The sequence below is a fragment of the Trachypithecus francoisi genome, unplaced genomic scaffold (genome assembly GCF_009764315.1).
Source record: "Trachypithecus francoisi isolate TF-2019V2 unplaced genomic scaffold, Tfra_2.0 Lachesis_group1, whole genome shotgun sequence".
Lineage (NCBI taxonomy): Eukaryota > Metazoa > Chordata > Mammalia > Primates > Cercopithecidae > Trachypithecus > Trachypithecus francoisi.
The window spans coordinates 76065570-76079115 of NW_022681454.1; the positions used below are offsets into that span (position 1 = coordinate 76065570).

The following is a 13546-nucleotide window of genomic DNA, read 5'->3' on the forward strand; positions in this document are numbered from 1 at the left end:
AGTCCATCGTTTATATCAAAAACCTCCTGGAATGCTGGTGAAGACTGGGGACGTTTTAGGTGCCTCCGTGGCAGCTCCAACTAGGAAGGAGCTGGGACCCCTGCTCCTCTCAGCAAGAACTCAAAGTTCAGCAAGAACTCAAAGCACAGCTCTCACGGATTCCAGTACTCACTGAAAACGGCTAGGCACACAAAAAAGCACAGTTTTGTTGAATGCCACTGGGAGGCGAAGCGAGGAGGGAGGTGCAGGCAGTTAGGAGGTTCCAGAAAGGGAAGTGGTGGCCAACGATTTGTCCTTTTAGTGCCTGACACCCAAGACCACAGCGGACCTGTGGCCAACGGGGATAAAAAATCCACAGGTGGGGGTTTTAACAGCTTGTTCTTAAGAGAGCTTCCCAAACCACAGCGTAATGAGCACTCAGGTGTCTCAGGCCCACGGAGAGTTTAATAGATGAAACCCTGGATCGTCTGGAAGCCGTGGTTGTTAAGAAGTTTAAATATATTGACCGGAAACGGGGAGAAACCAGAGAGTGGAGGAGCCGCTCGCACTGCGAGGCGATCCCTGAGGGCTCGGGGCAGAGGACTGAGGACCGAGCAGGAGCTGGCGGGGTGAGCTCTGCGAAGCGGCCGTGAGACCGCGCGCCCATGGGCCGGTCACGCCGGGTGACCGCTCACCACCCCCACTCCAGCAGGAGCGCGCACGCAGGCCCCGCGGGCCCGGGAGGGCGGCACGGGCGGGGCCCTCGCGCTCTCACCGCCCGGGGGTGTGGTTCCGGCTGCTGGGACTGGCCGGGCGGCGGGTTTAAGGCTCAGGCCGTCCCGACCCGGCTCACTAGCGCCCTTGCAGCTGCCACCGCACCCCGCCATGGAGCGGCCGTCGCTACATGCCCTGCTCCTCGGCGCCGCCGGGCTGCTGCTCCTGCTCCTGCCCCTCTCCTCTTCCTCCTCTTCGGACACCTGCGGCCCTTGCGAGCCGGCCGCCTGCCCGCCCCTGCCCCCGCTGGGCTGCCTGCTGGGCGAGACCCGCGACGCGTGCGGCTGCTGCCCGATGTGCGCCCGCGGCGAGGGCGAGCCGTGCGGGGGCGGCGGCGCCGGCAGGGGGTACTGCGCGCCGGGCATGGAGTGCGTGAAGAGCCGCAAGAGGCGGAAGGGTAAAGCCGGGGCAGCAGCCGGCGGCCCGGGGGTAAGCGGCGTGTGCGTGTGCAAGAGCCGCTACCCGGTGTGCGGCAGCGATGGCACCACCTACCCAAGCGGCTGCCAGCTGCGCGCCGCCAGCCAGAGGGCCGAGAGCCGCGGGGAGAAGGCCATCACCCAGGTCAGCAAGGGCACCTGCGAGCAAGGTGGGCACGAGCGCTTCCCTCTCCAACCCTGACCCGCTCGGCCCAGCGAAGGGCACATCCGACGGGGCGTCCGCGGCGGCCTCGCCCGGTGCTATTCACCTCAATTCCCCCGCGGGCATCCGAGGAGCCAGATGGGAGGGAAAGAGTTGGCAACTGCGGAATGCCAGGAGGGGTGGGCGACGCCCCCCCTTCTCTTTTTTGGTGGTTTTGAGAGTTTGGTGCGTGCGTCAAGAAAGTGAGAACTCACAGGGCTGGGTGTATACGTAGAAAAGATTTTCCGAGACCTCAGACTTCCCCATCCCCAAAGCCCACCCAACGCGTGCTAACATCTGTCCATTTCTTGTCATTTTCTTTCTTGGCTTGGGGATGTAGAGAGAGGTGAAGTCAAGAGATGGGGGAAAGCAGTTTGACAATGAGGTATAAAGTAAGGACTTCCAGACAGATTTTTTTTTTTTTTTTTTTTTTTGAAGACAGGATCTTGCTCTGTCGCCCAGGGTAGAGTGCAGTGGCATGATCTCGGCCCACTGCAACCTCTGCCTCCTGGACTCAAGCGATCCTTCTGCCGCAGCCTCCCAAGTAGCTGGGACTACAAGCCTGTGCCACCACGCCTGGTTAATTTTTGTATTTTTTTGTAGAGACGGAGTTTCACTATGTTGCCAAGGCTGGTCTCGAACTCCTGAGCTCAAGTAATCCCGGCCTGCTGGGATTACAGGCATAAACCACCGTGCTCAGCCCTGATTTCTTAGTATTGAAGAAAATAGTCCACTTTCTAAAAAGTAAAGGTTCTCAGACAGTAATCTAGCTAATTATTTGTGGGCAAAAATAAAATACAAACTCTTTGAAGAATGTTTTTGTGATGCACTTTGTTGTCAACCTTCAGATCATTTTGTTTTCCCTTCCTGTTTCTTTGATTTGTATTGTTTTGCATAATTTGTCCCCAGGATGCACTGTTCAGAAATGTCTTTGAGATTATGTTTGATTGTTTATTTTATTCCAAGCAAGTCCAAGCTTGCTGTAAATGAAATAAGAAAATAGGCCGGGTGTGGTGACTGATGCCTGTAATCCCAGCACTTTGGGAGGCCAAGGTGGGTGGATCACGAGGTCAGGAGTTTGAGACCAGCCTGACCAACATGGTAAAACCCCATCTGTACTAAAAAACAAAAATATAAAAATTAGCCAGGTGTGGTGGTGCACACCTGTAATCCCAGCTACTCAGGAGGCTGAGGCAGGAGAATGCTTGAATCTGGGAGGCGGAGGTTGCAGTGAGCCAAGATCATACCACAGTACTCCAGCCTGGGCAACAGAGAGAGACTCCATCTCAAAAATAAAAAAAGAAAGAAAGAAATAAGAAAATAAAGTCTGGACTTGTAAACACACACACAGACACACACACACACACACACACACACAGAAATTTTAACTCTAATGCCTGAAATAACATTTTCCATTGGCAGTATTTTCAAGGGAAAGTCAGACATTCAATTTTGGCAGCTCCTGATCTCAGCCAAGGTAGAAAAGGGAGAGGAGGCAGTTCTGAGATTACAGAAGCTGTTGCTTCTTTAACACAGTTCAGACTTTCTCCAGAAGATCCAAATTCTTTCTTTAGAGCTTTTCCCCGAAGTCCACAAACTAATAGATTGTATGTCATCAATTTCCAAGTTCACTATTGAAAGCCTTAAATTGTGTAACTCACTATTAAATATTTATAGTATCATCACCTTAAACTTAGAAAATTGCAATCCAAAATAATCTGCATATGTTTCCAATAGAAAGAGTTATGTGTTACTTTGGATCTCATTTGTCAGTCACATCATGAAAAGATAAATGTGCATTATTTAAGAATTTATTCCAAATATTCAGATTTTCCTATAAACATTACAGTGGGGAACTTTCTCTATAGTTTTTTCAAAATGACAGATACTTGCTTTATCAGAGCAGAAGGTTAGCTTGGTGATTGTTCAAGTGTTGTCAATTTCTAGTTTATACTTAATATTCCTTTTTCTCATCTGCTACTTACATCTCCAAACACTCACACTATAAAATATTGAGACCGTCATATAGAACCAGTTTCATAACCTCATTACCACGTCCACCCAGCTCAGTGCGTCTCCAGACTGCAAACCCTTTGAGGGTTCTGGCCCGGCTTTTCTTTATATTTGGGGAAATGTTCGAGAAAAGAGCATCTAAAACTGGAAACCTTGAGTTAAATTAGCCATTTCTTCTCATCCTAAATTGAGAGAGATGAGATCTAAATGGCAGAGACAATTTATAGGAGAATGCCAAAGAGAGCAGAAGAGAATGGGAAGCCTTTCCCACAGCAGAACCTTTCCACTGCAGAGACAATAGAGTGATCCCTGTCGCGTCCCCTAAATATTTCTTCTGACACCTGAATGGGTTTTGACAATCATAGAAAGCAAACTGGACAGAGTGCCATTTACTTCTGTGCCATTTCATACTGGGGCATTGCACAGAATAGGAAATGCATTGTCTAGGCTCCTCTAGACCTCTAGGTTCCTTTCTATTCTCAGAAGAAACTTGAGTTATGCTTGAGTATAACTTGAGTAGGGGCCAGGTAGGGGCAGCATTGTGGGATTCAGCCACAAGGGTGTGATTCAATCTGCCTTCTGGTCTTTTGGTCCCATTTAACATGCATTTACTGAGCAGCTAACTTGAGTCAGCACTGTACTAGGTGCTATATACCAGGGATGTACAAAACAGATTTGATGTTGCTGATTAAGAATCTGTACAAGTTACAAACTCACCTCCCAGAGCACTTGCCCTGGAGCCCTGGAGCTTGCCCCAGTCTTCCTCCTTTTGTAAGATCACCACTTACCCACCTGGGAAGAGATCTTGGTCTGCTTGTTTTCCATACCTCTCTGGTACAAGGCAAAGCGATCTGCTTGAAAATATGTCTGAAAGATAATCACCAAATAATTTCGAATCTTGGAACTGTCATTATTAATTTACTGCCATTAGATTGTATTGAGGTCCCTGAAGTCATAGGTAACCAGATGGGGGAATTTGAAGATTCCATTTAATTAAAAGAAGTTGATACAAAGAAGTTAAGTATATAATAAAATTTCATAGTTGGAAGAGAACATGATACTTCTCTATTCCAATTACTGGTTATACCTGTTGTTCATAGTCTTTTAAATCTGAGCTCTTTGGCAATCCCATTTCAGCCACTTTGGTCTCATTAGGTACCATCCTTTCTCCCTCAGAATTAATTTTCACTTCTGTAATCAGAATGTCACTCTTAAGGGTCTCCCTTCTTAGTACCTTTAGGACCAAGTTCAAACTACGTAGCAGGACATAACAGGCCCTTCACGATATAACTCCATTCTATTATTTTGACCTCTCTAACCTCCTTTATGCACTAGCCACAGTAAATATCTGCTATTCACACTTCAGCACATATGTCTCTATGCTTTCATGCCTCTGTAGATGTTGTGCCTTCTGCCTGGAACACCTCCCACCTCCACACAGACCACAATCGCACCCTCCTTCACTTCCTTTCCATCCTTTGAACTCTTACCTTTTGTAGTTCATAAGCATGATGATCCTTTTGTAGTTCATAAGCATGATGATTGAGTGTTCATACACATGTGTGAGGTATGTCACCCCCCAAACCTTTTATGACATTGGCACATTACCTGTCTGACATGAAAGAAAAAAAATAATGAAAATTTGAAAAATGAGCTCTTACCTAGCCTTCAAGGATCAGCTCTGTCACTTTCTCTGTGAAGTATTCTGACTTTCCCCCACCCCAAAATGATGTATCTGTTCTTCTAGGACTATGCATCCAGCCATTGTTTCAACTAATATTTATTCCGCGTGTACTGTGTGTCATATATAAGAGGCAGTATAGCAGAGAAGTTAAGATGAGGAGCTCTCAAGCCAGACTCCTTTGGTGTGAATCTTGACCACTTACTAACTATAGCCTTGAGCAAGTTATTTGACCTGTCTGCCCAAGGTCTTGCTCTCTTGTAAGACAGGGATTATAATCATTATCTGTCTCATAGGGTTGTCATGAAGATTAAATGTCATGAATATTATCCATAGAAAGCATTCGATGAACGTTAATTGTTGTCATTATTCAACATGAAAGTAAGCTCCAGGTGGGAAGGGAGATTTTGCTCCCTCATATAGACAGACCCAAGGACCTAGATAAGTGCATGGTATGTAGCATGTGCTTTAAATACATGTCTAATGCATGAATCAATGAATGAATCAACCTGTGAATTGGCTAGGCACTCTCCTAATCTCAGGGTAAGTAACCTTGAAGAAGATACACAGAAACAAGGAAATATATTTTCACACAATGTGTATATGCTGTGAAGGGTGTACATCAGAGAACTAGGACAGAGACTCCAGATGAATGAGCAGTATTAAGTGAGATGAGTAGAGCCATGCTAAGAACCCTTGGGAGGATTTCAGCAAAGGGAACAGCAGGGCCTTGGGCCCTGAGTGGAGAACAAGTTAGCTAGTATAGACCTTCGCCAACTGCCACAGAAGGACTCTTTGAATGTCTGTCTTCCCCACTAGACTGTAAGCATTGTAAAAGAGGGATTTCATCTTATAACTCCTTATAAACACAGTGTCTGGCTAATAGTTGGGCATATCATAAATATTTGTTGATTAACAAAGGAATTCTCTTAAGAAAGCACCTTCCTGTTTGGAAATGCAGGAAAGCCCCTCTCCTGCCTGTCTGCTCTCTTTCCTCCTGGCATCTTCTGCCTTCCTAAAGTCTAGGCCAGGAAATTCATCTGACATTGACTTGCCTTCCCTTCTGTCATCAGCAATCCTGAACCCTAACATTGGATGGTAACTTTTCCCCCCAAATCCCAACATTTCTACATCCCCTTGCTGAGTAGAATTAGGTCCAGAGCTATAGAAACTGTTCTATGAATGGAAAACACTTCAGTTTAGATTTTGATTTTTCAGGAACTCATTTTATTTGATGAGTTTTAAACCTCCATTCTTTGAGATGCTCATTTTCGATTCATTAGACTCATTTCTTATGTTGATAATATATCATTTAAATGCCCATGTTCTACAGTAAATTTATGAACTTCTTTGAAAGTTGAAACAAAGGGGTTTCAAATTAAATGAAGTCATTAATTGTCTGGTTTATCTTGGAGGAGTACAAGTCAGTGTAATATCATTAAACTAACACAGCAGTACCATGAGGACTGTCAGAGAGCCAGAGGAGGGGACCCAGGTTCGTGGAGGAAAAGCCAGGAATCACTTAGTGAAAGAATGATGTCCTGACTGAGACAGGGATAAGAAGGAACTGGCTGGAGAAGAGCTAGTATAGAGGTTGTGGTAGAGTTAGAAGGGAGATGAGAAGAAAACACTATATGTATACAATAGAATACTAATTCAGCCTTTAAAAAGAAGGAAATTTTGTCATTTGCCACAACATGAGGGGACCTGGAAGACATTATATTAAGTGAAAAAAGCCAGGCACAGAAAGATAAATGCCATGTGATCTCACTTATATGTGGAATCTAAAAATAGTCAAACCCATAGAAGCAGAAAATAGAACAGCAGTTACCAGACATGGGGTTGGGAGGAGGGGACAGCATTGGCAAGATGTTGGTCAAAGGACACACAATTTTGGTTAGAGAGGAGACATAAGCTCAAGAGATCTATTGTCCCTCACGGTGATTATAATGAATAATAATATATTATATACCTGAAAATTGCCAGCCTGGGCAATATAGTGAGACCTCGTCTCTATAAAAAAAACAAAAAATTAGCTGGTCGTGGTGGTGCACACCTGTAGTCCCAAATACTTGGGAGGCTGAGGCGGGAGGATTACTTGAGCCCAAGAGGTCAAATCTGCAGTGAGCCATGATCATACCACTGCACTCCAGCCTGGGTAACAGAGCAAGACCCTGCCAAAAAAAAAAGAATTTCTAAGATAGTAGACTTTAAATGTTGTTACCACACACACAAAAAAAGTATGTGAGGTAATGCATATGTTAAATAGCCTGATTTAGCCATTCCAAATTGTCTACATATGTCAGAACATCGTGTTGTATACCATATATATACAATTTTCAGTTATCAGTTAAAACAGTTTTTTAAGAGAAAGGAGATAACCAGAGCATAGCCAGCAGAAGGACTCACATGTGGTTTGGTGGGATTGCCTGGGGGGAAAGAGGCAGCTGGCCGTGTGAAAGAGCCCAGTGATAGGGGAGGGCCTGTGACCCCTTAAGGAGCTGAGACGCTGTCACAGAGCAGTGGGAGCCGCTGAGTGATGGAGCTGGATTTGTGCTTTTAGAAAAGCTTTGTTGGGAGAGTGGATTGGAAGGGGGCGAGACTACAGTCAGAGACTCCCATAAGGAAGCTGTTACTGTAATCACAACAACAGATGCCTACACTCCTTCCCAAGACCTGTTTCCCTCTCAGATCTTAGAAGCGCTGTCAAATCCAGGTTCCCAGCCTGCCATGGCAAGCTGCTTGCTACTTGGGAGTGAAAAGCCCTTGAGGAGCTTTTTCTTATTCAGTGACTGCTCATTAAGTGCCCTCACCTCACTTGCCTTATTAGCCAGTCCTGCCTCCAAATTACCACCACTTGCTCCTTTCAGGAGTCTCTTCCCCCTAAAGTCCCTATTACTCTTTCTCTCCGCTTTCAGATCAGAAACAGAAAAAGTCACATTCCCTAAGAGCCTGCCCCAGTCCAATAGAAATGCTTTAAATTTTTTTCTGACCTCAGCTGCCGTTCTTGAGCACAGAAATTTCTAGAATATTGAGTGAATCCACTGGTTCTTTATTATCACTTTGTCCAGTTTCAATCTCTGCATTTTAGGAAAGATTTGAAAAACTGAAGGACAGAAAGTGGGGTCTTAGAGGACTTAGGATTCTTTCAGAGGAAAGTAAAGAACAAGTTAATGTGTCTTCATCGTTTGGGAATTAGTTATTAAATCGAAGGTGCCTGACAAATTGCTCTCTTAATGCAGTTCTTCAGGAGGACGGCATTAAAAGGCCTGGAATTAAATAGCCACAAGGCACGTTTAGATGACATGATGGAAGAACTTTCCAGTAAAAACTGTTGAATAGGATACTGTGTTCAGGCAGAAGTCAGGAGACTCTCTTTAGGAGAGCTGAGAAATAACTTGAGGGGGAGGGGGCCACATCTGGGGGAGGATTTTATAATTTTTAAATCTCTTAAACTATACAGCTTTGACCTGGAATGATTAAAATGATTAAGCTGAGCAGGCATTTGTTATCCTGAAATATGATTTCCATCCTGTCCCTAGAGCCTGTCCTCAGGGTCCACTGTACACTGGACTTCTAGAAGAAATTGCCTTATAAGGCTCTCTTGGATAGTTCAGTGACAGAACACCCTTGGATGGAGTCCAAGGCCAGCTAGCCTTCACTGATTCCAAATTCCTCCCCACAGTGGATGAGATTATGATGCTTCCTTTACCTCAAGCCACCCATACCCCACAAACAATCTGACCTCATCTGTGTTTTTCATTGTTAGGCAAATAACATCTTGTTTTTAGCAGCTGGGGAACCCTGAATTATCATCAAAAGAATTTTTAAGCCAGGGAATATGAGTATAACCTTTTTTTGAAATGTAAGAGTGGCACAATTAGAAAGCTTTGAAATGGAAGGAGACTTAGGTATATATGAATTAATAAGCCCACTCTATTTAAAGCAATTTCAAAGATTTACCAGTGAGTCTTTTACTCTTATGTAGGGGTAGCGGTGGAGGACTAGAAATGTCCAAGGGAAGCTTCCCCCAGCTTGTCATATATGACTTTTCCAGGTCAATCAAGACCCTCTCCTCCACCAGGCCTCTGAGAGAAAATGAGATCAGAAGAAAAAAGCCAGGATGATAATGAGGGGGGAAAAAAAGTTTATTTGTTTATTTTTTTTTAACTTAAAATTGATTGTGTTAAATAGTTGATCTCTGTTTTATCCCAAGTTGGATTAATGGCAAAATGATTTGGCCCTTTTGAAAAAGCTAATGTGTTGAATTGCCTTTACTGTTTTACAGAGGAGAGCAGGTCAAGGTTAATTAGAAACAGCTGGAGCTAACAATAAGCCTCACCCCCATCAATGTCCCTACCAGGAGAGGGTTACCAGGGAGAGGAGCAGTCCAGGGTATCCAGGGAGGAGCTGCTGGTCCCAAAAGCAGGCCAGAGTTGCAGAGAAGTTTTGTGTCTGAAAAATAAGAAAGGTTCATTTCAGGTGAAACAGACCTAAGAACCCTGTGTTGACAAAGCCCCATTCATATGTTATGAAGTTCCCACAGTAAAGATCACTGACAAGGCCAAGGCCAACCCAACAGGTTCAAAGTAGGCTTGGCCACTGTGAAAAAACAGCCCCTCAGAACTTCAGGAGAATGTATATAACAAATGGAGGTACAATTTCATACCTTCACAGGATTATTGAGAAGGTCAAATTACGTAACACATATGAAAGTACTGTGTAAACTATGTGGACTGTGTGGCCCAAATAACTGTAAAGAATTATTAACTAGACTGTAAATGCCTTGGGGGCAAGGAATACATCTGCATCATGCCTCGTAGTGAATGGTAATGACAACAGGGATTTGTGAAGTACTCCACAGTTTGCTAAGGGCTTCTGTGGGTTTTCCTCATTTGCTACTCATAACAACCCTGGAAGGTAAGGGGAATTACTGTCCCAAATTCCAAATAAAGACACTGCAGGTCAGACATCACACAGGTGGGAAATAGCAATTCTGGTACTTACTTTAGGTATTCTACTATAGCCTTGCGATTCAAAGTGTGGTACGTAGACAAGCAGCATCGACTCTCTGTGCTATCTTTCTTTTTTATAAACTCAGAATTATTTAAAAATAAGTTTCTAACAAAAGAGATTCAGAAGAGTCAAACCCTTGGGTGTGAAAAAGTTTTAGGAAGACTTTCCTGAATTTATTTTGCCTGTATTTTGTTTTTGATGAATGAGCAAGGGGGATATATGATATATTTGTGTCTAAATAGATCTAAAAGAGCTCTTTCATTAGCATAAAATAAACATTCTGTATGATAACAAAGTTTATATCAGAGTTGAGATGGCTTTTTATGGTACATATGGTGTGCCTTCTAAAAAATGTCATATTCAGTGAAAGATGGTATTTCTTAAAATGAATGAATGTCTCTGAGGTAGCTAACATTAGTCCTTCTATGGCCAGATTAGAAGACTTAGAGCCTGGTCAGGCACAGTGGCTCTTCTTTGTAATCCCAGTACTTTGGGAGACCAAGGTGAGAGGATCTCTTGAGCTCAGGAGTTCAAGACCAGCCTGGGCAACACAGTGAGATCTCATCTCTACTAAAAATAAAAATAAAATTGTTAATTAGCCAGGCATGGTGGGAAGCACCTGTAGTCACAGCTACTCAGGAGGTTAAAGTGAGAGGGTCACTCTAGCACAGACATCAAGGCTGCAGGAAGCTATGATGGTGCCACTGCACTCCAGCCTAGATGACACGGTGAGACCCTGTCTCAAAAAAAAAAACAAAAAAGAAATAAGAAATCTTAGAGCCTGGCAGGGCACCGTGGCTCATGCCTGTAATCCCATTGCTTTGGGAGGCTGATGCAGAGGATCCCTTGAGACCAGGAGTTCAAGACCAACCCTGGCAGCATAGCATGAGACCCTGTCTCTACCAAAAAAAGAATTAAAATATTAGCTGGGCTTGGTGGTGTGCCTGTGGCCTAGCTACCTGGGAGGCTGAGGTGTGAGGATCACTTTCAGCCCAGGAGGTCAAGGCTGTAGTCAGCTATGATTGTGCCACTGCACTCCAGCCTGGACGACAGAAGGAGACCCTGTCTCATAAAGTAGAAAAACCTTGGAGCCCAACCCTTCAGTTGCAATCCAGAGGCTCTTGAAGGATCAGCGAGTGTGCTAGGGCTGCTGGCATGAATATTAGTCCAAGAAAGACCTCTTGGAGCATAATGTTTGCATGTGCTGTTTGATCATTTTCCAGGCCTTTCTAGTAACTCTGAATAGGGTAGAGGAAAAGAATCACTAGGATAACTGTCAACATGCTCAAGTATTCACTTTCACCTAAGGTTTAACCCTGAATGTTGACCTTGACCTCTGACCCCAGCACTGTCCCACCATCAATTTTCCCAGTTTCAATAATAATATTTAGTCCACATCTAAGCTGCGATCTAAGGAATTTGCATTTTTTTGAATTGAAGCATATTTTTGTCAGCTAGGTGACAGCTTGCAGAAGGAAAATTCATGCAGGGGTTTGAGAATTCAGTTAGGCATAATCCATTTAGACTTTTTGAGGGAGAAGAAAAAAAGAAGGCTTTCATATTCTTGCAGGCAGAAAGGCAGCTGACTCCAATCATCCTGTTCTTTCATGTTGTTTTTCTTGAAGGGAAGTCTCCAGATTCTACAGAGGTTTGTCTTTTTCTCTGAGTGAGAAATGCTCAAAGGCATTTTCATTTACATCACCACAGATTAGTGGGCCAGTGGTCAAGTGGTTGAATTGGGAAAGCTTTAGATCTGACATCTGTTCTGCTGTCTTCTGGCCTGACCCCAAGCAAGGGAGAAAATTTATCAAGAAATAGATCTCCTGGAACATTCAGAAGGTTTTGAAAGAGACCACATAGAAATGAGGCTTCAAGAATTTTTTAGGGTAGCCCAAGCCTGCAGGATTCAGAGCCTGCTCCTTCTCCATGGGAGCTTTCAGGACTTTCTGCTCCGGGAATAGAAATCCAAAAGTGAATTTCAATAGCAGATGCAGCAATTACACTGCACCCCTGGCTTCCAAAGGACCCCCCTCAGGAAGCCATAGAGCGTTTGATGGAGAATGAAAGGCTTGTGCAGCAGTGCTCTCTGAGTGAGAGAGGGGAGATGAGAGACCCATGCAGTGTGGCTGCTTAGTAGAAATGCTCAGCTCAGTGGGAAAGGGCAGGCTGGGGCAGAGATCAAGATGCCACCAGATATTTAACAGGCCAGGGCTTCGGAGCCAGAGGTCCCTCTCTGCTCTGTTGTGTCTCAGATCAGAGCCTCAGAGCAGGACGAAAAAGTTGATCTGACTTGGCTCTTTCTGTCCTGCTGGGCCTTTGGTTCACTAGAAAATAACTGGAAGGGCAGGGCAGGCCTGTTCTGGACCCAGTTGCAATGTGGCAAAGTGAGCAGCTCGTGCCCCTTCCCCACCTCCCCATGACCTCTCATCTGAAGCCTCTTTCTTTTCACCCATTCGGCCTGGCCTGTTACTGCATGCTGCCCCTTTTTCTTGTCTGACTGAACTCAACCAAGTGGGATTTTCTTTTCTCCACCCACCAACCCTTTCTTAGTTACAGTTATAGAGCTTGGCCAGTAACTTTATAAATGGTGAGTCCTGCTCAGTCCACTCCTCCTAACTCCATCCCCAGACTTATGAGCCACCTGACATTTCCCCCATGAGAGAGCAAATAAGCAAAAACTTGGCATGCCACCTCTGAAAGGCAGCCCGCTCAGTCCATGTCATCCAGGAGAGATGGTCAGCCCTTTTTTTCTTGATGCTCCATTGGGATGAAGTTTTTCACATGCCTTAGGATCATAATCCACCCCATATATCAGCCCCAAACCTATCTCCTTTTTTAGGACAAGCCCAAGGGGTAGGAGAGATAGCTATAACCCCATGGTGTGACTGTGGATTTGACAGGTCTCCAATGCTCACCCCAGGGCTGTCCCTACCAGTTACTTTCAACTCTTTGTGCCAGGTCACCCAGAAGCCAAGATTGGCTGGTATACACAAGGAAATATAGCAGAGTGGTTAAGGAGATGAACTTTGGAGTCAGACCACCTGGGTCAAATCCCCACTCTGCCACTTAACTATTTGTGTGACCCTAACCTTCATTCATGATTTTTTTTTTACCTGCAAGACAGGTATAATAACAATGTTATTATACTTAGAGTTTGGGGAAGTTAAGTGAGGCAATGCATGAAAACCATTGGTACCTGTTTCCTTTCCATTTTTATTGTTATTAGCATTATAGAACTGAGTATGAATTAATATATTAGTGGCTTGCTGATGTCCTGCTTTGACCAGTCCAAACACAATACTGCCTCATGTGTTCCCAGGTTAGATCTGAAACCTATGTTAAGGCCTGCGTAGACAAAATGACTGTATAGTGTTCTTAAAAAGAAAATTCCTGGGAACTTCCATCTTGCTCTGCAGAGATTCTAGAACAGGGAGTTCTGCCCATCCTTTGAGAGATCTCAGAGTC

General features: G+C 44.6%; 1 protein-coding gene and 1 non-coding gene across 2 annotated transcripts in view; both read left to right on the forward strand.

Moving 5' to 3' along the window:
* The first annotated feature begins 299 nt into the window (after nt 1-299).
* IGFBP7 (insulin like growth factor binding protein 7) overlaps nt 300-13546 on the forward strand; it is a 77964-nt gene continuing 64717 nt past the window's right edge. The window contains exon 1 of the mRNA XM_033214573.1: nt 300-1339. Within this exon, the coding sequence (XP_033070464.1) occupies nt 865-1339 (475 nt within the window). The 5' untranslated portion in view covers nt 300-864. The remainder of the gene's footprint in view (nt 1340-13546) is intronic.
* Nucleotides 4899-5002, forward strand: LOC117086540. The gene has a single exon (XR_004438435.1). It is a non-coding gene; the product is annotated as a small nucleolar RNA U13 (small nucleolar RNA).